The sequence below is a fragment of the Scylla paramamosain genome, chromosome 8, assembly GCF_035594125.1.
Source record: "Scylla paramamosain isolate STU-SP2022 chromosome 8, ASM3559412v1, whole genome shotgun sequence".
NCBI classification, from domain to species: domain Eukaryota; kingdom Metazoa; phylum Arthropoda; class Malacostraca; order Decapoda; family Portunidae; genus Scylla; species Scylla paramamosain.
In genome coordinates, this window is record NC_087158.1 from 15,367,123 (window position 1) to 15,392,039 (window position 24,917).

General features: G+C 40.8%; 2 protein-coding genes across 3 annotated transcripts in view; both read right to left on the minus strand.

The window, feature by feature from the left end:
- Positions 1 to 6: 6 nt before the first annotated feature.
- LOC135102848 (transaldolase-like) lies at positions 7 to 11,318 on the minus strand. Of its 2 annotated transcripts, none has more exons than XM_064008421.1 (7): positions 11,107 to 11,318; positions 8,065 to 8,188; positions 4,592 to 4,831; positions 4,252 to 4,377; positions 3,903 to 4,039; positions 3,004 to 3,114; positions 7 to 682 (listed from the first exon to the last, which is right to left on the minus strand). In XM_064008421.1, the coding sequence occupies exons 1-7, from the start codon at positions 11,201 to 11,203 to the stop codon at positions 522 to 524; spliced, it is 996 nt and encodes a 331-aa protein (XP_063864491.1). In that variant the 5' UTR covers positions 11,204 to 11,318; the 3' UTR covers positions 7 to 521. The 2 variants fall into 2 exon arrangements, with proteins under 2 accessions (XP_063864491.1, XP_063864492.1); XM_064008422.1 differs by lacking the exon at positions 11,107 to 11,318 and adding an exon at positions 10,639 to 10,894.
- A 1,029-nt stretch (positions 11,319 to 12,347) lies between these two features.
- LOC135102847 (guanine nucleotide-binding protein G(I)/G(S)/G(T) subunit beta-1-like) overlaps positions 12,348 to 24,917 on the minus strand; it is a 60,114-nt gene continuing 47,544 nt past the window's right edge. The window contains 5 exon segments of the mRNA XM_064008420.1: positions 12,348 to 16,079; positions 16,303 to 16,519; positions 17,814 to 18,015; positions 19,181 to 19,303; positions 20,288 to 20,458. Coding sequence (XP_063864490.1) covers positions 15,973 to 16,079; positions 16,303 to 16,519; positions 17,814 to 18,015; positions 19,181 to 19,303; positions 20,288 to 20,458 — 820 coding nt within the window. The 3' untranslated portion in view covers positions 12,348 to 15,972.

Sequence of the window (24,917 nt, forward strand, 5' to 3'; positions counted from 1 at the left end):
TCTTGCTCACTTTTGGATAACATTTAATTTAGCTACTTCTCATATTACTTATACAAGTTCAGGTTTCTGACAGGCTGTGACTGAGTAAATGAGTTAATTTTCTTAAAAATATTTTCTTATTATTTCAACAGTAATTCGTATAATCTAGAAAATTATATATAAAACTCTGACAATTCAACAAAATCTAGCTTATTCTATGGACCTGCAGTTTGTTAACACACAAGGCATTGCACACATGCGTCATTACAGGCACCACCACCAGTCATACTAGCAATATAAAAAACTGCAATGATAACATACCAACCAATTGTTGAGGAATGTCAATCGGTTGCACTATAGCTGTGATTCAGGGAAGCTCTCCACATGCTTCCATGTGTGCTAAACATTCATGCAATCCTTTGATTCCAGTGCTTAGCATTATTAATTGGATGTGTGCAATCTTTTATCACAATAATTCCTTGAAGTAAGCAAAAAACTACAATCACCCAGTAAGTCCCAAGGAACACAGGCGTTTGTGGTCTTTACTTCATCTTCTCCAATAGCATCTTTTCAAGCTTCACTGCATCTACAGCAAACTTGCGGATTCCTTCAGACAGCTTGTCTGTTGCCATCTGATCCTCATTCAGTTCCCAGCGGAAATTTGCTTCTGTCATTTCTACCTTCTCCAGGTCATGCTTCTTGGCTGTGAAACAAATGTGAACATAAAATTTCACAATGCTGTACATTAGTAATAATAGTCCATCCATTCATAACTTGCAACTGAAGCTTAAGCTATATTTATTTGCTTCCCTGTTGTTTTGTGTTACACTAGCCTCTCCACACTACAAATTTGGTTCTCTTCTTTGTAGCTCTGTTATTTTGTGCAATACTTGATTCCATAATCATGGAACATAAAAATGACAAAAATTAACAACAATAATCAAGATAACTAAAACTGAAATCATGGATGGAATTAATAACTTTTATGCTTGTTTTATTCTATACTGCTTTTGCATGGAATTACCATGATACTGTAAATAGAAATAGTGGTAAATAATAATTAAGTTCTCCTGAACATGTGCTATTAGATTTTAGATAATGGCAGAAAGGGTGGCAAGCAACTTTCTATACCAAGCTGTAGGTGCAAGGCAATATCAGCTGTGTTCATCCTCCCAATGCCAAGCTGGTTTTGCGCCTGCAGCTTGAGATACAGTTCCTTAACATCCATCCTTTCTGCCTTAACTAAATAAAAAATCTAATAGCACCATTGTGTTCAGAACTTTTCACTGCACTATTGTAACTTAATGCACTCAACAGTCAGTGAATGGCCAATCTTGCATCACGGCAGCACAGGCTACTTGGGGAGTGCATTTTACTTAAGACTTCTCAGCAAGCATAAAAAATGGATTAGGTCATACTGGCTTATTGGCATCTCAAGTGTATCTTTTTCTCCTCACTCACACCCATAACAACAATAATCAGTATTAATTTCCAGAATCAGTATTCATTGTCTTTGGTGATGCATAACCAGCTTTTTTCTTAGGTTGAAACACATTTTGTTCTGTTCATTTTGTGGTGGTTGTAGTGATAAGTGCAAGGCAGACAAGTCACGGTGATATCATTCAATCATAGATTTTCACATGATGGACCTGAATGGTGTCTATAAAGCAGGACCTCATACAGAGGTTTGTTACAGGAGACAGTGAAGATTGCTTCCCTTCAGCTGCCTTGTTGTAAGAGTTGAATTAGAGTCGAGCTGCCTTGATAGAGAAGGTGGAAGCAGTGGGTTAAAGATAAAGGGATGCCACCACCATGGTAGTGAAAAGGCAACTCCTCACTGCCTTCCTGGATGAATTTTTGTATGAGGCTGCGGAAGTTTCATGTTTTGAAATTCACATATTTTGCTATTATCAACACCATTCAAACCTGACATGTGGAGAGCTGTGATTTGCACTCATCACCACAAACACTACAGCAAGAGCAGAACATGATGCATTTCACCCTGAGAACAGAGCCAATCATGTATCACCAAAGACACAATGAACACTAACCTGCTAATACTGGTCACTGTTGCTATGGGTGAAGAGGAAGGATGCACTTGAGATACCAATAAATCAATTTGCCCCAGCCCATTTTCAATGCTTGCTGAGAGGCCTTAAGTAAAATGAGCTCCTCCGTGTGCTGCCACGGTGCACGATCAGTGTTTGCTGACCATATGCTCTTTTAAAATAATTTTAACTTTAACACATTTGTAATTTATTATCATTCTCTTGTCCAATGATTAAGAAGCTATGAAGTATTTGCACAAAATAAGTGAAATACAGGGAAGAAGTAAAACCTGTAGTGGCATAGGCACTTGATACAAAAGTACACATTTTTCTAAGCAAACATAATAAAAACCGACTGTTGTCAAAGTATCTGGTGAAATCTCTAGTGATGCTATAGTAGGAATTTTTACTGCATGGCTCTTCTGTGGTGGATACAGTGGCAAAATAATATGCATGCAGGTTGGTAACACGTGACCTCCCACAGTCATGTCAAGTGGAGCTGACTGTATGAACAAATGGACTACGTAAAGTTTTCAATTTAATTTAGCACAACCCAAAGAGAAATAGATCTCAACCTTAGTACACCTAATAAAAAAATAGTGATACCTGAAAACAAAATTCTTGGAGAAATTGTATGTTGCTTCAAACATAAGTTCTATGTGGCTGACAATTATACATTTCATTTGGTAACGCTTGGTGCAATCAGAAATAAGAAGTTGCCCAGCTGATAAACAACCCCAACATCTACATCCAACTTGTGGATAATTACTTTGTATGCAACTGTTGGCTGTGTAGGGCTCTAATTTACCCAATCCACAATACAAAGACCTTCTTACAATCTGTTTTGCACTAAAACAAGCCTTAAATGGAGTATACATGAAATGTAGTTCATACAACATTTCTACAAATCTGTGATAATCTTTTACATGTCGGCTTCATTCATAAATGTCTGTTAAGAAAACAAAGATGGACTTACCACTGGCCTCTGAAAGATGCTGTACCACAGGCTCAGTGGTATTTTGTAGCTCTTCTAGGAACTTTGGTCCAATGGTTAGGAGATCGCAGCCTGCAAGTGCTCGGATTTCACCTGAAAAATTTAAATTGTCACTGGTGCTATCACACAAAATTACCCAGTGTTGCATACACAGGCATATTTCATTCTCTGTTTTGTATTCATGTAAAAGTTAACTTACACAGCAGTGTTTTGTGAACCCTAAATTGCTACAACCAATGTAAACATAATAAGTGAAAAATCTTAGTGGCATACACAATACAAGTGAAAAATCATAGAGCCATACATCATGTTATCGTTAAAAGGCATAATAATAATGACATTGCAGTGTTCAGCTTTCTCTTTGTAAAACATAATAAATCTCCAAATAACATTCCAACATGATAGAATTCTATTATCCAAAAAGTTCAGCAAAATATTCTTCCGAAATTAAAGACTGTCCAGTTTTGTTGTGGTACTGAAGGATATATTTATTATTTTTGCTTGAGTTGGAGATACATGGCTAAAAGTGCAACAGAATCATAAAGAATGCCTTTATGGTTAAATAAATTTAGTGTAATACCATTATGCCTTTCAACAATGACAATGTTCACTCCTATGATAAGAGACATGTTTACTTTCTAATGACTGTGGTGGCTCTCTCACTCTCAGCCCACAGACCCACAGTATGTTTATGAACCACATACATCCAGTCTTATATCCTTTAGTTATCTTTCACCCATAAAATTTGTCACAAAAAGTTATCCATGTGATTCAGAAACAATATGCTTCATACAACTGTAGAAGATAAACAAGTTGGGGGATGGAGGGGATCCACAAGAGTTCTTATGACAGCTGGCTCAACATACTCCTGAATCACTAACCAGCATTCCTGAAGGAGGCTCCCATAACAACAGTCTTGTAACCAAACTTCTTATAGTAGTTGTAGATCTTAGTAACACTCTTCACACCAGGATCATCTTCAGGTTCAAAGGTTTTCTGATCAGTGTTTGCCACATACCTGGTTACAAGAGGTTGCATGCAGTTAAAGTTAATAACCAAGAGATTACAATGCAGGACATTCCTGTTAGTAGGGAAGTCACACAGTGATGTACAAACACCTACTGGAAGTCACTCATTCTGTGTTAAAACTTCAAATTCCAATAATCAACTCAATTGCAAACTGATGTGGTATGAACAAAAACAAGTCCATGAAACACGAGACACACTGACCAGTCCAAGATGCGACCAACGAAGGGAGAGATGAGGGTGACTCCAGCCTCGGCACACGCCACAGCCTGGGCAAAGCCGAACAGCAGCGTCAGGTTGCAGTGGATGCCATGCTCCTCCTCCAGTTCCCTGAAAGGAACAACAGGAACTTTAGGACTACAATGTAGCACTATTATGACTGAAAGGACAATTTTTCTACAATGAGAGAGAGAGAGAGAGAGAGAGAGAGAGAGATTGTTTACTAGCTGGTATTCTAACTTGCCTTGCCCTTTTAAAAATCTCCTTTAATAAAATATAGGACATTTCCTCAAGAACATAAATAACAGCAAGTTCTCTCACTTACTTTGCTGCCTGGATTCCTTCCCATGTAGATGCCAGCTTAATGAGGATGCGTTCCTTGTCATAACCCTCAGCAGCAAACATAGAGACAAACTTGCGAGCTTTATTGATACTGGCCTCCTTGTCAAAGCTGAGGCGAGCATCAACCTCAATGCTTACTCGCCCAGGAACAATCTTAAGAATCTCACAGCCAAAGAGAACAAACAATCTGTCCATAGCCCGAGACACTTGCTCACCACTGGTACTGTAAAGACAGAAAAGACTGTGAATGGGAGATATTCTGAAGCACCTGGTGAATATCAGTTAGGTATTGGAGGATGTGCAAAATACATAGAAGAGTAGAGGAAGATTATACAGTAAGTGGTTACAGATAATGATGAACTTTAAACACAGAAATAAAGGAAAAAGTCTTGTAGTGCACAATGGACAAATGTAAAAAGAAGAGAAGGGTAAAAACAGTTGCTGATGTACATGGAAGGAAATATGGAGTGCTAAAAGTTTTACAGAGAGAGAGAGAGAGAGAGAGAGAGAGAGAGAGAGAGAGAGAGAGAGAGAGAGAGAGAGAGAGAGAGACCAATGGACAAGAATAATAATAATAATAATAAAAAAAAAAACTTGTTGAACTTGTGCCAGCACCTACAATGAATAGGTAACTATTAGGTATTTATCAACTAAAGAAAAAACTTCAAATTACTAGCATTATGTTAAAGATAGCCAGAACGGTTTCCTCTGCAAGAGTGCAACACTTGCATGCCTGGCTGGTTCTGAGTCATGCCCTTCATGCTCTCTAACTATCCAGCAGACTGTTTCCAAGTGAATGCCAACATCACATAAGTGATCAGACAGGAATTAATAAACACATGAACCATCAATGTTGAGTTTGTGAATATAATCTGTAAAGGTTAGCTCTTTTCAACTTTTGTCTCTTATGAGGAAATCTGCTTTAACTGTACTTTCATTAAATCCCCTTTTACCACACTACACAATCTGAATAAAATAAATATTCATGAAAACTATAAAAAAGTGTAGTCATGTATTTTAAGAAATGTATAGGATAAATACATTATTGTGGATCTTTCACCAATTAAGTTTAGGACTAATACATAATTCACACAAAGGCATACATTCTTAACAAGTCTCAAAGTATGTTCTATTTTCCTGCAAGTTTGTGTCAAGAAGTGACTGATTGGTGGCATAGGTTTTACCACCAGGATGTTTCCTGCCCAGGATTTCTATCACTGGCCTTCCCAATATACACTCATATGCCTGAATACACCACACTTCCTTCCTATGTCTTGATAGTTAAAATGATCCTACTCTATAGAAAACATTCAAGTAACAGAAGCAATAACTGAAAAACAAGTCTAACCTGTAAGACAAGGAAATTGTACAAACATCTTGGAGGAAAAGAGGGAGCAGAAAAGAAAAAAATAGAAAAGAAAAGAAAAAGATGTGATGTGATGCAGGACAACAGTAGGAAAGAGTGTTGCCTTGGGGTTTCCCTGATATTATTTGTACAGAGTAACAGTTTCATGAAGTGCAGCAATGTAACTCACAGCTGGCAACATGGCTACATGTATACAGCACACACACCTAATACTACTCCCTGGCACAAGTAAATACATACATGTAATCTAAATAAATGTTGACTACTGAGGATCTTAACACAATCTTATCAGTCATTAGTCATATTGTTGGTTCTTAATGACTTAATTACATCTATCCTCTCTACAGCTAGACTTTTTGTTGCCATTGTGTGAATCATCCTTGATGTGACAGCATTCCTGGATACCTGACTTTGCATCAAGGTCAAAGGAATCTCAAAAGAAAAATAAATGAATATATATAAATAAATAAATAAACATAAATAAATAAATAAATAAATAAAATAATAATAATAATAATAATAATAAATTTATTTATTAAATAAAATGCATAAATAAAGAAAATAAAGTAAATAAATACAGATATATGCAAATAAAATGAATAAATAAAAACAAAAATATAAAAAGTAGATAAATGACAAATATTACATTCTTCAACACAAGTTATAAAGACAAACACAAGGGAGCAAATAAACCAATCAGCCTTATTTTAAAGCTTTTTCTTTATGCTCCTGGGGTTCAATAACCCACACTCTCCTTTTACTCAAACAAGGCTTTCCACTTGCAGGCCATAGTACTGCACCACTGCCTGAGGCATTACAAAACCAACACAGCTCCACAAGGTAAAGAAGTGAAATTTATTGGGGCCAGCACAAGAGAGGCTGGAGTGTTGGCCTTGAGACTTTCTCTGTGTCTCCACTGGTTGCCTCACTCTATTGCCAACCACTGGAACACTCCCTCCCCTCCAACCCACCACTTCCTCATCCCCTCTACTCCCTCCCCTCCACCCCACCACTTCCTCTCCACCATCCCACCACTCCCTCCCCTCCATGCCACCACTTCTCACTCCCAATACTCCCTGTCCCCACTGGTCTGTGTGTGTCTACCTCAGGGCTGCTACAGCACTGCCCTTGTTACTGGCCATGAACATACACACAACCTGTGATCAAAGGTATACTTAAAAATAAGTGCATTTGCACAGGTATCCACCAACACCTATGATTTATGCCTCATTAATCTAATTTTTTACTCAATACTCTTACTAATTCCTTGTGAATATAACTGCAAATGGCCAAACAGTAATTTATGGACAGATGTGCCTTGTACTCTGCAATATACATGAAATGGATAAAACAATAATCCTAAATGCATAAACTCTGATTAGATAAATAACTACACCTCCCTCACATTCTATCTGTATCCCCAAATCTCTCCTGATAAATTGAGCTACAACTACACAACCTTTTATCTATGTTAGATTACACATGCCTTTCTGCCTTAGAGAGTCCTTCACAGACCAGGATACTTTAGAACATGAACAACCCTCCATTACCTTCATGCTATTACTCTCCATACCCTTGTTTCCTTTATCAATAAAACCAGAATCAAAGTAATTCCTTAAGTTGAATAAAATACAGCAGGAAAGTCTAATACTTGCTACTGACATCCTTTAAAAGGTGCTCTCGTTACCCCTCAAAACTTTGGACCCTCTGAACTACATGACTTCTCCTTCCGTCCTTAAAGGGGGTGCATGGAATGTGAAGTAACTTGAAAACAATATCCCCTTACTGTCCCTGCTTCCCATACCAGATTTCTTCTTCATGCATTGTTTTACTCTTACTTCTTTAGTAAATAATCTCAAATAACCATAATTTTTCTTCTGATCACTTAAACCTATCTACATTAATAATAATTCAACTTTTTATCTAGTATCTAACTCTTTTTAATCTAATATCTAACTATAACCTTTTCTTCAGTACATCCTAAGTTATGCATGTGTACTTAAACCAGTAATGGTTAAACTACACATGGTGACTGACCCTCCTTGATGATGGGAGCTTCAGTCATTAACATCAATAGCTTCTGTACTCACCTTCCTTTCTTCTTGCCATATTCCACAGCGTCGGTGATGAGGGAGGCGTACTGTGGCATGTTGGCAGCTTGCAGGATGAGGGATGGGTTGGTGGTGGCATCAGTGGGCTTGTACTTCTTCATTGCTGTTGAGAGATGTGTATGAGCTGCACTGATGAACAGGTGGATCAGTCAGTACTTTGAACTAGGTTTCTATGCAGCAATCACCAACCAAACATCCAGAAACCCAATACTGAACTGGTCAACCCAACTGGAATCCTCTTCCACAACTTCATACAAAAACAGCATTTTTTATTTATTTTTTTATTTATGTAGTTTTCATAGCACTCAACAAGCCTCCCTTTAAGAGCTACAACAAATATATAAATACATTCAGAGTAATTATGCCTCTTGCCATTCCCTTTTATTGTCAATATTAGTATTTAATTTTTTATTAATTCATACTGTATAAACTTGTAAATGAAGGATTATATAGTTCTTAGGAACACCTGTAGGGTCAGCAGAATGGTGGTGTTAAGTGTGTACCAATGGTGTATCAACTTCATTATACTTGTATTATTCATGTCTAATACAGCCTGGAAGAGCACAGCTGTGGAATGTGGAAGGCCAGTATTGATCAACTGCCCACAGACTACAGGAGCCAAATGCCAGTCACTCATGACTCAACCTTACCAAGAACTTTCCTCAACTCTTATAATTAATGACCTATACACAGAGCTATGTATGTACCTTCATATGCAGGACACGTAATTTTAATAACTCTGGGATATAGATAATACTATTCCTCAGTAGTACTGCATACAATCCTGGAGTCTAGCAATGTAATTTTGCATGATATCAATAGATTAATATCATATATATATATATATATATATATATATATATATATATATATATATATATATATATATATATATATATATATATATATATATATATATATATATATAGTAACAGAACAATTAAGATTCTCCAGTTTATAATGCCAAAAGATGTTTCCTACTAGATTAATAACTAAGTTCCACAAATCAAAAACTGGACAAAAAATTCTAATCTATTCCATTTGTTACCTGAAGGCACTTTCAAAGCAACTTTCTGTGACTGTTCAAGTGACTTGTGCTGATCTACCATTCCAGACTGCACTGTTGTAATGAATACATAACCCACACAATTCAACCCTGTCAACAACCTTTGTATTTGACCTCTATCAAACAGCTGTTCCCATTTCCGATAAACATAATAGATCAAATAGATAAGGAACAATAACAATGCAGGACACCCTCCAGGATTAACAGACTGGTCAAGGCTTATGAAAACTAGTAAAATAGTATAAAATTAGGTGCAGATCAATAAAAAATAAAATGCTAATATTTTTTTCTGATTCAATAAAACTAATTTTTAAACATAACAGCAAGAAGGATCTCTATTCTTCCAGCATGAACATAACTTTCCTTTCAGGGAAGTCTGGCTGTCCCTGACACCAAACACACTTTTCTCCTTGCATAAAGCAGTTCTAAGTTCCTTTTGTTGTGTCAGGCACTCTTACTGGAGGCTTTCATGTCTAGAATACAATGTGATGGTTGCATAAGACTTGCCTCATATGTAACAACTACCACCCAGTCCATGAGACCCAGCCCAGCCCAGCCTATGGGTTCTTAACTTACAAACATTCTTGCAACAAAATAACACACTAAAATACAGGTATTGCATTAATCACCAATTCCAATGTGATTTAAAAACCTACAATAATTTTCATCATCTAAGTTTACTTCTTAATTTTCATGGTAAAGATAATACAGACGTATGTAATCTGTGTAAAATTTAGATAATTCATGGATTTACATGTATATATTGCTGTATTTTAGTTCATCAACAGTTTTCCAGGAACAGACAGACACACTGAAATATGAGGGACCTAGAGCTAGAGTGATGTCAGTGCTAAAAAAAAAAACCTGCTCTAAGTCTTGCAACATTCAAAATGCAATATTTCAAGGAATTGAGATAGCAAGCTGGGTTTGGTGTGCTCGCAGAGCCCAACCAACCTAATGTAACTGTGGAGGGAAGGGGAGCCTTTGCCCCTCAACTCCACCTAGTTCACTAACTTAATCCCACCTATACAGGAGGTTGGGACCATCTGAGAAAAGTGTGGTCTTATAATAAAACTACCAAATATAATTAATAATCCCTCAAAAATAAGTAAATAAATAAATAAATAAATAAATAATTATAATAATAATAATAATAATAATAATAATAATAATAATTACCAAATTTATCACAATTCGTTCTGTTGATATTTGTAAATAATAAATGCCACAATTAAAATATGTAACTTCCTGTTACTTTCTTTTCTTGTCTTGTCAGAGGTTACAAGGTTCTCTTTATAGCCCATTTCTTCAGTAAATATTATATATGTCCAAGAGTAGACTTAAAATACTATATGGTAAGGAACTATGAATTGAACTATATATATATATATATATATATATATATATATATATATATATATATATATATATATATATATATATATATATATAAAACATCAAATGACTGTAACAACACACATGTACACCTGTGTGAAATCTCGGCACAAGGGGGTATTCAAGTCCAGTCACAACAACCAGCAGTGTTTAGGTAGGTCTTGAGCACCCAGTGTTGCAAGCCTGTGAGTTCCTCCTCGGCCTCTGTCATCAAAACACCGTGCTACGGTGACAGGAATGAGCTCATCCATGGCGTTGCATGTCTGATAAAAGTAAAGTCTGGCTTGCTGCTACAGTCAGGCCAACCAGCAATGTGTGACGTGTGCCCGCAGCCGGTGAGGTGCCACTGCCCCGCCCCCTCCTTCACTACCATCACCAGTCAATTCCCCAACACTCATTACAGAGATAACACAACTCCTACAGCACAAACCATCCATATATATATCCAGAGAAAGTGAGATACAGACAATTTAAGGCTGGGGGCAGGTGTGGAGGGCACCAGCCGGCGGGGCACACCTGAGATAAGACGGCCAGGCTACAACAGGTGTCTTTCAACTTACCCTCAAAGTCCCCCGTGTCCGCCACCACCACCGTCATGTCCTTCAGCTGGTCCAGGGACGAAGCCATCTTGCTCTTCTTCGAGGGTGATTCTGACATCGTGAAGTCGGACACTGGGCTTTTATATTATATATTGATCCCGGAGTGACGTCAGGCCACAAGCACCTCCCACAAACCATACACTGGCGACCGCCGCGTTCCCCCGCTGAGGGGCAGCACCGGCAAAGCACTCCACTAATTTCTTCTGTAATAAATCGCTCACATAACAGCTACAACTTCCTTCTTGTCCCTTATTTCGGCGTACTTTCAATGTGAAAATAAATAAATAAATAAATAAATAAATAAAACGTTTGAGATATGTGCATTTTTGAAGAATGTGGGCGTCATGTCACCGTCTGGCACTGTCTGGCATCCCTCTCTCTCTCTCTCTCTCTCTCTCTCTCTTGTGTTAACTACCATGACATGGATTACCTGATGCATCCATATTCTCAAGTAATTCTACATCAGCCTAAAATCCAAAATCCATGTTACAAATATATATATTTTTACTTTTTTTTTTTCTTTTTATATACTAATTAACATAAATGTGGTTGATCTTTACTCATTCTAGCATTACTCTCCCAAGTGTTTTGCACCATCAACCATAAGTTGGTCATGCTGTTATTGTTTGATTCTCAGGATAATTGATAATTTATAGCTGGTGTAATATTGAGCAAGTTTATAGTTTCCGGCACTTCATCGAAAATGCCATCTTTTATGGACAGTTGATCATTACTATTTGAATATATTAATGTTTAGTTCCTTAGTAACGCCCTTGATTCATAATTCGATTCCAGGAAAACTCTAATGTGTTGTGAGCCGCATGGGCAATCACCTGTGCTGTGGCTTATGGGTGACTCCCACATGATGTACTACAAGGCCCATATTTCACCCTTTCAAGATTATGCTTCAAAGACTACACATTTAATTGTTCTTATAGGTGTTTTAAATAAATGATCATGCAGAAGCCTTGTGAAACTCACTAGAATCATGATAATAGCTTTGAAAATTCAAAATAACTCCTTAAAGGCCTTTGAAATGACGTATAAATATCACAAAGTTAATCTCTGTCAGACTAGGTGTTTTTGACACCTTTCATCCCCGCTGCCGTCTCATTGTAAATGTTGGCATTTCAGACAGTTGCTTCTCTCTCTCAACTCATATTTTAGGGTGGGGGTGGAGGAAGGATTTAAGATTACAAATGTAAAGACAAATAGCTTTATTGGACAAGTCAGATAGTTACTTACTTGACAAATTCACAAACGAGACTTCATAAGCTACAACCGGAGTTGGATCAATTGAAAAATCCCTCATATAACAGTGTGCGGGTCCCATCGACGGGGGCGGCGACACACTGCTGGTGGCACGTCAGTCCACCTGGCAGTGGCGGGAGGGGGGAAGGAAGGCGTTGATCACGACACCCTCGCGCCCCCCGACAGCTCCTGCTACTCATATCGGTGGCATTAACTAGGATGGTGGTAGCCGCTGACCCACCATGGGGCCCGCCTCGTGTAAAAGTAACGCCTCTGCGGTGGACTCTTCTTCTACAACTCACTGGGGTATTAGAAACCTCATGTCTAAATAAAAATCGTACCTTGCTTAAGTTACATAAATTCATTGTTTGCTTGAAAATAACAATTTTGTAGCAGGAGTGACTTTGCTGCACACTTGTCTGTGAGTGTTAATGGTAGTGGGAAAGGGGCGCAGCGGGCAGCCCCCAGAGAGGGGGACCGAGGCAGGGGCTGAGCGCTGCTGGTCGTGGTGGTGAGCGACTGCCCTGCCCCAGCCACGCTGCTTCACTACAGGCCCGCCCCGCCCCGCCCACCACCACCGCGCCCGGCATCTCCTGGCTAAGGCGCTGGAGAGAGGGTTCCATTTGGTTTAGTATCATTACAGTTATGGAATTATAATGCTACAATTGACACTTCACACTCCCGGAAAAGGGTTTTAAAATCTGACTACTATTATACCATTTTATCTTTACACATGTTTTTTGGCTGAGAAAAAACTACCATTATTTTTTATTAGAAACTTGGACATTAAAGTGAGTGTGTGGCCTCACTGTAAAGTCCCTTGAGACAAAACCGCGGGACTGGGTGCTCAGCAGGAGTTCTGAGCCATGCTTCCGGGGCAGTGGGCCAGGAGTGAGGGGTGCTTGGTGGGCAACATGGGCACCGCCATGCACAAACACAAGGATATGGGAAGCAGCAACTGAAACAGAAGGTGCCCCAGAGGTGCATGGTGAACCCTCACTGGCACCCCGTCGCCGTCTGACCAAACAAACCCATCCCAGACGGCCAGATGGGCTCCCCCTTACAGCCAGAGGGCCATAGAACAGCCCTGAGCCCTTGCATTTCTTAAAGATGGTCACTAAGAAATTGTTTGGCTGTTCTATGAGCTTCCGGGTGGCGGAGAGAGCAGGGACAGATCCAGGCTTAATACCCGTTTGTCTGGTCTTGTTCGGTAATGTCAGAAAGGCAGAGGCCACACACTCACCGCTTGGCAAATAATCATACACAATTAATCAACATAAAAATGAAGGGATAAATAATTACTTAAACTTTCTTCAGGTATTCTGAAATGCTGATATTGTGTTCAAATTGGTTCAGCAATCATTGAAAATTTGCACAACAAAGCTGAGCTTTCTTGTGACATTTAAGGAGGATTTGGGCAGCCACAGAAGGAAATATGGAGAAGGGTTAAATGAATGGGATTTGAGGTACAGAGGAAGCTGCAGATGACTGGGTTCTGACACACATGAGATGTGGGACAAAAAATAATTACAGCAATAGAATTGAGCTAGGATTGTTCTTTGTGTCCATCAATGTCACTGATTAAACCAGGTAAATTACCCTTTTGTGCTTTCCTCTTACTAGTACTTGTGCGTAACTTGAAACACTTTACGCTTTAAGTAGGTGGACATTCCTAGGAGCAGTTTCCCTCTACTGGAAATCCTTTTACAATGTTTCTTCTGATCGGATAGAAATGGAACTACGTACACAGCGTTGAAATTGTTTTCCATTTTCAGCAGTTTCTTTTTTGGGGGATTTATCTATGAATCTGCATCACATTCTACATATAATGCAATCTGAGCAATTTGTCACTGAACTCAATTGAAGCCATTCAGATTTTCTTTTCATAACATACATTCCACTAAAACTTTTGACTGCCCTTCAGCACATTTGGCATCACAGATATTTACTACAAGAGAAATAATTGCAGGAATATAACCCAACAAAAGTCAATACAGATACCAACAAACACTGATAGTAATGTGATGTGCTCCGGCTTAAGGAGTCCAATGCAAGGTGTCTTTTCATCCAAGAGATAACTTTAGCTCTGGGGCTACACTAATGCAACAAGCTATCAGGGAGATATTTCACTGATTACCATCTTAACAAGACTGAATAAAGCAATATGATTGATTTTCAGATTTGGATTAGCTTAAGGGAGTACAAATGTTTTTATCTAACTAAGAATTGCCCAAATTAAAACTACATTGGCAGTTGAGGTCACCATGAAAATGGCACTTAAATCCAAAATCTAAGTGCACGCTCATGATCATACGCAGGAAGGGTAACTGTATCAAAGATTTCAGCTTCTCTGAACGATTCCAATTTTACACTATCACCATGTGGTCCCAATAAGGATAATAGTTTTCCCCTGTTAGATGAATCCATCAATGGGTGCTTGGCCTGACAAGAGCAGAACATGCGCGCGAGAAGCAGCAGTGGACCAGGGAACATGACAAAATTTTGTCTTACTCAAGCACCTCACTTTTCTCCACACCTACACGAGGGAGTGTAGAGGTTGCCTTAAGGCATTATGAACACATTACCTTAGCGTTCACCTGGGCTTACCCCTCAGCCCGGACCTGAGCTTTAGGTGTGGCCGATACAGGTGCAGTCTTCACTTGTCCTCGTGGCAAGCAGCAGCAGCGGCAGGAGCAGGGGTGGGGAGGCAAGGTGTGACTGTATCAGGCATGGCATCTCGGCTGCCTGCCACCGCCACCACAGAGGCTTGCCAAGCTCTGGCCGGGAGGTCTGCTGGCAGCACCCGTCTGCTCAATATCGGGGGGTGGGGGGCTGGGAATCACGTGCCAGCCACCACCGCTTCCACGGAAACACTCAGCATCAAAGTCATGCAGCAACTCCATCAGGCTGACTAGACATCAAAGGAAGAGAATGGTGGCAGAGCTGAACCCATTCAGATGCAGCAACTCCCACCACTGGTGCGATGCTTTTTAATCATCTTCACTATCCTCGAGCCGGCTACTCACGAGCCAGCGCCACCTGGGCCTCTGCGTGTGTGCTGTCACCACCATCGCCGGGTCACAGCCGCTGGGGCCCCTGGACTGGTGGACACACTGCACTGAAAGAACTGCTCCATTTTTTTTTTTTTTTTTTTTTTTTTTTTTTTTTTTTTGTTGTATTAACTGATCAGACTTGTCTTAGTGTTATGCCAGATACATCCGTGTCCGCTACCCCAAGGGCCACTTCGTTCATCAAAACTAGTAGTCCCCCATTGTTTTCCCACTCTCACAAACTCATTTACACTGATTCATCTAATTTTTTTCAATATCAAAAAATGAAAAAGAAATATCCACTCAAGCCCATCAAACATGCTTCCTCAGTATACAACTACACGAGTGACCCATGCCAATGGTGGCCGTGAAGCAAAGAGTGGTGTTATCATAAGCGTGGCTGCACAGACACACACGCAGGCATGCAAACACCAATCTTCTTTTTTGACTGTATCCTAAGAGGGAATTTGGTTCCTTGAAAAGATACTGATGTTGATACTGGAGTGGTGGTGGTGGTGGGACTGGCTTAATTCCAGATCTTGAGGAAGCTGTCCCACGAGCCAGTGGCCACTGCCATGCCATCTTCTGTCACACCCAGGCAACTGACACGGTTGTCATGGCCCGCCAGTACACCTGCAACACAACCACCATTAGTCTTGTAACTCAGACAACACCATGTCACACTGATTACTTGCAAAGGTGAAATTTAATATTCCTTCATGTATCACTTGAAAGCAACTGCACATTTCAAGTTCTTATGGATGTGCTCTATGGCACATAACAAGTATTGTGCCCCTGAACAAAAACATACTAAAAAGTAATTTCAACACTAAATATAACAAGTCTGTGTTCTTACCAGCTCTCTCTGTCCTCATTGAATCCCAGACATTGCAGTTAAAGTCATCATAGCCAGCAAGCAGGAGTCTGCCTGATTTGCTGAATGCAACTGATGTTATGCCACAAATAATATTATCATGGGAGTACATAGCCAGCTCCTGGTCTGCCCTGATGTCAAACAGGCGGCAAGTGGCATCATCAGAGCCCGTAGCAAACGCATGCCCATTAGGAAAGAACTGAAATGAAGAACAAAATCTATTAGAGGGATGTATAAGAAATCTGAAAGTTAAAAAATCAGTTCTTTAAAAAGATAATAAAAATGGTCTCTTCTCATTACTTGATCAACAGATAGATTTACAACAGGCAAGAATATAATATGCCACACTGGTGGCTGGTAAGCAAAGTATACTTCGTATTGCAACATGACTACAGCAGCTAACATGGTTTTATGGGCTTCCATCAATTCTGTAATGAATGCAACAGTTTTCTACATCTGCCAGCAAAACATACCACATACTGTACTTCCAAACCTTGCCTCCTCTGTATTTTCTGAATATTTTGGCAAATGCCCCTTTCTGGAGTACTACAACTTTATACAACTGCAACAATTACTTTGACTGAACCAATACCTCTGTGTCAGTGGCATAGGATCTCCCTGTAGCATGACTGTGAACAGATAACATGGTTAGGCCGGAAAGGATATCTCTAATCTGAGCTGAAAAACATGTTCAAACCAAAACCAAATAAATCAACAAAGAATATATGATACTTTCTTCATAATTTATTTATTTTTTTCAGTGTGAGATGGCATCCATGAACAAAACAAAGAATGTACTCAGAGAAAAACAAGTCAAAATAAAACTAAAACTCAAAGGCTCTTTTTCTTTCTTGTTTTGTATAAGGACTTCCCAAGAGTTAGATACCAATACATTTTCTCACTTGCAGGCCTCTGAAAGTATCTTCATTACTGAAAATTACACAATTTAAACATGTCAACTCTTTCAATAAATGTTTCCTGGTGTGAAAGGCACTACAGCATCCTTTTATATGATATTTCTCACAAGGTGAGCCACTTTATACATCTCCCTCAAATCAAATACTTGACAAAGAATGTAATGTCAGTTTCCCCTTCTTAACTTTGCGTTTTAATGCCAATAATATATACTCATATAAAACTGATGGCACAACAGCCCCCCTCCAATATCCAACTTTTTGTGTCTGAACACACAATCTTTTCCTGGTCTGAGCAAACTCCTGCCAGTTTGTCTTTTTGCTGTCCTTGATTTTCTTAGTCTCTATAGTGCATATGAACAATGAGTTCTATTCAGTATCTAATAGAACAACAATGCTTTATATATCAAATTGACATCCCTTGTAGTACAAATACCCATTTCTTACACTAAAGATATACTATCCTTGTTAGCAGGAACAAAATAAAAAGAACAATAACTTCCATTCCACATTCAAGATGCTCATAACAACTATCAGCTGGACATGAGCTGCACAGAACCAAGAGGTGTGTTGACTTACGGTGACAGCATTGATGTCAGACTCGTGTCCAGGGAAGGTCTGGCGACACATGCCATCTCGGATGTCCCACAGCTTAGCCGAGGCATCACAGGCACCAGATGTGAAGGTCCTCATACTAGGTGACAATGATAGGGACATGACATCCCCAGTGTGGCCAGTGAACTGTGTGCACTGCTGACCAGTCTCAATGTCCCAGAGAGCACTGCAAACCAAGGCAAAACATTATAGAAGTTGTACCACAACCCAGATCCATTAACAGTCTTATATAGATATATTTGAGCCTAATTTTACACAAGGCAAGTCACAGCAACCTTCCTGAAACAATTCAGGCATGTCAGTAAGTTCTTTCTGTTCTATTACAAAGGTTCTGTTTAAAGGTGTCTGCAATACATGTGAGAAATAAAACTTTGTCCTTTACTGTTCTTTCTTCACACAAGACTAAGAGCTTTGTTAAGATAATTGATTATTCATGTACAATAAAGATGAAAAGAGGCAGTTTTGCCACCTGTCGTTACCTGCATTAAAAAAAAAAAAAAAAAAAAAAAAAAAAAAAAAATGAGGAGGGATTTAAAACAATTAATATTAATAACATTATAAGGTGGAATAATAAACTGAGTGTACAAGTGTGGAGAAACAATTTTGGTAGATCATATAGCATTAAACAATAACTATGTGGATTATGGGGGCTACAACTATACAATTTTAACCAAACAAAGCAAATCTATATATAAAGAGAGAGAGAGAGAGAGAGAGAGAGAGAGAGAGAGAGAGAGAGAGAGAGAGAGAGAGAGAGAGAGAGAGAGAGAGAGAGAGAGAGAGAGAGAGAGAGAGAGAGAGAGAGAGAGAGAGAGAGAGAGAGAGAGAGAGAGAGAGAGAAAATCCAGATTTTGATTGCTATTAAAAATGATTTTGTCAAAAGTTCCTTCATGCGCTGCTGGCATTCCCTAAAAAGGGATCTCATCCATTTTTATGCTCTTACAGTTAAATTCACCATAATTTTCTTCCTTCCCACACCTACAAGAATTGTTTGGAAGGTCCCTCTACCATCTTCATCCCTGACAAGTATGATTCACTTCTGCTATGTATCACTGCATACCAGTATGTACATAAAGATTCTCTTCATATTAGTTTCTGCTAATGACATCAGATTTGCTTTGTTAAATGATATAATGCAACACAGCAACAGGATCATATTGCACTCTGGGAATGGAGAATGAGAAAACCAAGGAGATTCTTTATTTACTCCCTGCTACAACCACACACACACACACACACACACACACACACACACACACACACACACACACACACACACACACACACACACACACACACACACACACACACCATGCAGCAGCCATACTCACCAGGTCATGTCTCCCGAGCTTGTGACTATTTGGTTATCATCTACAAACCGACAGCAACTAAGATAGCCAGTGTGACCTGGCAACTCCCTACTGACTCTCACATTGCCTTCTCTTGTCTTTAGACTGTGAGGGGGGAAAACATTTATTAGAATACCATAGTACAGCAATACAGTAACAACAAATGATACCACTATATGTTTATCTGTGCATGTGAAATATTTTGCACATCTAAATACAGATAAAGTGAAATCTTTACACATATGTAGGCATAAAAAAACAATAATGGGTTTTCCTTCACTGTGGTGATTTTTTTTCCCTAATGGAAACTAAGTGTGTATAGGTTTTGAGAGAAATAGGAGTGTATAGCTGGAAATGTCTGGTGTGTGTATGTCAGAAAACAGGCCACATAAGGCTATAGATAAAGAAAGGCAACAAGACCTCTGAATAAAATTTGTAGTGCTCCAAACATGGGCAGATGAGCCAAGCATGCCAGCACCTGCAGCCCCAGGAGTGGCAGGTGAAAAATTTTCTTCTTGCAGTGTCTTATGTTTCAGACAAGGGAGAATCTCTGTCATGATTGTCATGATTATTTATGGTGTTTGTTGGGCATATGCAATGACTGTCATGAGATGCATGATTCTGGCTAACATCAATGTATGACACTGACTGATGGAGAACAATACATAAAAACTCTCATGGGAATGAATAACTACCACAGTGAAGGAATCCAAACATGAGGGATTTAAAACAATTAATATTAATAACATTATAAGGTGGAATAATAAACTGAGTGTACAAGTGTGGAGAAACAATTTTGGTAGATCATATAGCATTAAACAATAACTATGTGGATTATGGGGGCTACAACTATACAATTTTAACCAAACAAACTAAGCAAGATCTAAAATTTATTCTCTATAAAAGTGGCATATTATTTAATTCCTCAAATAAAATTAAATTCCTCAATTCTAAGCTCTTAGAAAACCATGATTTCTTCATTAAAAACCCAAATGATGCACCCAATAATAAAGTGAAGAAAATCTACACTCTTGGAAATCCCACACTTCCTCAACAGGTCAAAACCTTTCCTGTGGTGAGTCGTCTTACCTGTATATGGAACAGATATTATCAAGGCCACCACAGGCAACATAACTGCCCGAGGGAGCGTAGGCACAGGTCATGACCCAGCTGGACCGGAGGGGGATGGCATGCACCTTGTTTGTGGTATAACTGTCCCATACTATAAGCTTGCCGTCTTGAGATGCAGATACCAAATTCCTGAAAGAGAAAACATGGAGGTTAGCTTTCATATTGGGATTCTGGTTTCAACACACTCATGTCACAGGGAATACAATCACAAAAAGTCAAATATGAGTTGAGTTACACTTTGAGTTCAACATACTCACACCTATAATACTACCATGGTTAAGTAAGTGGCTTCATCCTGGCTTCAACATCAATTGACTCAAACACACACACACACACACACACACACACACACACACACACACACACACACACACACACACACAAATACACACAATGCAATTTTGAGAAGTACACATTTCATCTTACCTTCAACAAAATGAAATCATAACACACATGATTTTATCCTAGATGGCTAAAATCATGAAAGGATAAACTAGATAAAAGTACATCCTGCCTAAATGCAAACTGTACATAAGTAAATTTATAAAGTCAATGATTATCTTACAAGTACATTTAATTACAAAAAGCACAAATAATAACAACTGGGCAAAAAACTTGACCCTAAATAAAGATGTAGAAAGTTGGTGTCCTTCTGATAAGTTGACAAAGAAACTTGAGGAGGAATGATGTAAGAAAAGGCTATCAGATCTAGCACAGGGAATGAAAGTAACATGACTCAACACAGGGAAGATGACTGCTATCCTGATAGAGAATATGAAGGCCGAGTACAGTGGCTGATAATGGACCTGAAGTTCAGAACACCAATGCTCTATTGAAATTAGAAAGAAATAAGACAGCTGACCTCATAATGAGAAAGGAAGCTGGGGAAGATTGAGGACACCAACTCTTAGTTTATTCATTTAGTGAGTCAGACTATCATCCCAACAAACTACAATCAAAATGGTGGGGGAAAATTATAAATACTAACCTTAAGTCTATTAGCACACTACAAAGACATCTTTACAGAAGTGACACCTACTGATGATACCTGTTTATGGTAGTGAAAATGCAGCAACGAAATTGAGAGAATGTTTAAAACTCATGCATATAATGGGGTTGCATCCATTGTTCTTGATCTACACCTCTCATGTTTCATCCCCTTGAAGAACTTGCTCCTACACTGTGCCCGACTTGCTGAACCAGGATTGTGCCATTCCATCCATGCAACACACACACACACACACACACACACTGGATGCAAGGTAAGATGGGACAGAATGTGGGAATTAGGTTATGGTTTGAGGAAACCAAAGGAGAGAAAAGTTTAATGAAGGGTCTGAAGTGCTGGAAAACACTATGTAGATGAGACAACATGAACAATACACTTCTTCTGTTATGTCACAAGCACTAGGTAACTCTCCCCCCTGGCGCGCACGCACGCACGCACACTGAAAAGCCTGGAACATAATGTATCTTTGAATGACAGAGCTGCAAGTACAGCAAGCATTGTGTTTAAGTTGAGTTGACAATAAACCACTGAGCTTCTGTTGTTGCTACTACTGCTACTACTCTCTCTGTGGTGTGCAACTCCTCAGTCTTGCCATTCCAAAATCTGAATTCCATGGATAACAATCTTTATTATAAGCCTTGTCATTGATCATCAAGGGGGTCATCCAACCATGAACATTGTCATCGATAAACACCTACACTTCCATCCACTAAGGACATTCACATTTTCTGCCTGCAGGTCAGTGTATAATACTAGAACTTCCTGGGATAAAAGTGATTAACAACCTTCTCCGTATTGAAAAGCGACGTGTAGATGCCATCCCTCCTCCTCCCCATTCCTTCAGTGTGTTCTGCCTGCCCCGCCCCATCACCAGGCCAAGTGTTTGAGGAGCGCAGCATCGTCTGCCCCACAATGCAGTCAGCTTCATGATGGATGGAGCGTGGCAAAGGTTGAGTGATGAGTCACCGTATTCAGGGCGCGTCGAGGCACCGGCCCACCACCACCACCTCTGCTTCTCTCTCTCTCTCTCTCTCTCTCTCTCTCTCTCTCTCTCTCTCTCTCTACCTGGATGAAGTAATTTTCTGTTCTGCCTCCCTGTCTACCAGTGCCCGCAACTCTCCTCCTCCTCCTCCTCCTCATCATCATCATCATCCCGTCCTCCCTTGCTGTTGTTCCAGTGTCCCCAGGGTGCTCCCAACCCTGTCCATGAATATTCTGACTCCAGACACAAATCAAGATGTCTGAACTAAGCAGCCTCGTCTGGTACGAATATTTCCCGAGGTGTGGCCGTGGTGTGGAGCAGTGTGCCCCATGTGGCATGTCTGGGAGGGCGTGTGAGCGTGTGGAGTGCGTGGTGGGCAGCAGGTGCGGTGGTAACATGGTGGTGGCCTCGCCTTCCCTTCGGCCGGCCATGTCAGGGCGAGCCGAGCGTCGTCTGCTACACGCAGCAACACTCCCTCCTGCTCTGCTGGGAGATGGTGTGCTCCGCCCTTACTGCTGCCCCTGCTGTGCATGCTGCTGCTGTTCAATTGAATACGACACCTAACTCGAGCATGAGAAGTCCTTGTGGGGCGGCTTTCGCGACACCATCGCCGCCGCCACCGCCGCATCCCCATTCCCCTCCCTGTTGTGCGGGCGGCGGCGGGCCGGCCGTTGCCAAGCTCCCGGCCCACGCACCCTTACCATGTCTTCCGCGGTCACCACTCCCCCGTCACGTTCACGACGGGAGCGGGGGCTTGTAACGCGGCAGCCGCATGGGCGGCGGCGGCGATCAGGAAGGGGGCGGGGGATGAGGGGGGGAGGGGAGGTGCCATGAAAAGCAGGGCGGCGGGCTGTGCAGCGCCTGACTGTTACGTGAGCCACTACACGCCTGTGGGGAACAGGCCGTGGTGCAGACCTAGTGGTGCTTCAGATAACACTCCCTCCGTCAGTTGTCTCAGACAGGAGGAGGAGGGGGAAGAGGACGAGGAGGAGGACCGAGGGCGGGGTGGGGATGGAGTGACGGGGAGCAGCGTTCGATCATTACGCCAGAGATGACGTCATATCGGCGGGCGGGAGGAGGCCGGGGAGGAGGAGGGGCTGAAGGAGGAGGAGGGTTGCCCAACACGAGGGAGGACAAAGAAGCGGCAGAAGGATGCAACTTTCGTGATGCGGCGGCTGCGGCTGTCACGCCTCCACCACCACCACCACCACCACCAGACTCGCCATCACCACCACACCACACCACCAGTCGCAGCAGCAGACGAAATGGCCGCCAGACTGACCCCCGCCCGCTGCCTCCACCACCGCCACCACCCTCCCGCGGCCGAGGTTAAGAATCATTTGTTCGCCTTATTTCTCGTGCCATCCACCACCACCACTGTGTACGACGGCTGCGTCTCCCTACCCTCAGCCTTTTTGGTGGTTTTAATGGATCGCCAAGAACAAAACTTTGGTGGAGAGGGAAAATCTTCTAATCCTCTCTCTCTCTCTCTCTCTCTCTCTCTCTCTCTCTCTCTCTCTCTCTCTCTCCCCATCGTTCGCCACAGCTTTAAAGAGACGCTGTGGCAGGCCCTGTGCGACCCTCCTCCACCAACATCACTGCACGTCGGCGACCACCCCAACACACACACACACACACACACACACACACACACACACACACACCCGTGCCAACCTCAGACAACGGACACGCCCACAAAATGCGCACACACACACACACACACACACACACACACACACACACACACTATTATTATTATTATTATTATTATTATTATTATTATTTTACACACACACACACACTCTCTCTCTCTCTCTCTCTCTCTCTCTCTCTCTCTCTCTCTCTCTGTGTGTGTGTGTGTGTGTGTGTGTGTGTGTGTGTGTGTGTGTGTGTGTGTGTGTGTGTGTGTGTGTGTGTGTGTGTGTGTGTGTGTGTGTGTGTGAAGGACGGTGAAAACTGTGAAGAGATGCTGTTGCTCTTAAGACATCAACTCAGAAGGAGGAGGAGGAGGTGAGGGGATGAGGGACCAATTGGGGGGGGGGAGAGGGAGAGAGAGAGAGAGAGAGAGAGAGAGAGAGAGAGAGAGAGAGAGAGAGAGAGAGAGAGAGAGAGAGAGAGAGAGAGAGAGAGAGAGAGAGAGAGAGAGAGACTGCCTAAAAGTGTAAAGTACCTGATTGCATTTTGAGTAAATGTGTGTGTGTGTGTGTGTGTGTGTGTGTGTGTGTGTGTGTGTGTGTGTGTGTGTGTGTGTGTGTTGGCGCCAGGATAACATCGTCCGGCTAAATATAGTTTCGCCTACTAAACACACACACACACACACACACACACACACACACACACACACTGAACCCAATGAAGCAACAAGAAAAAATATATAGATAAAATTATAGATATTTTTGATAAATGAAGAAGAAGAAGAAGAAGAAGAAGAAGAAGAAGAAGAAGAAGAAGAAGAAGAAGAAGAAGAAGAAGAAGAAGAAGAAGAAGAAGAAGAAGAAGGCAACAATTAAACAAAACTACATACCTAATTTACCCAATCAATAAGTTTTGTAATGGTTGAGTTTTCTTCGTCATCGAGAGAGAGAGAGAGAGAGAGA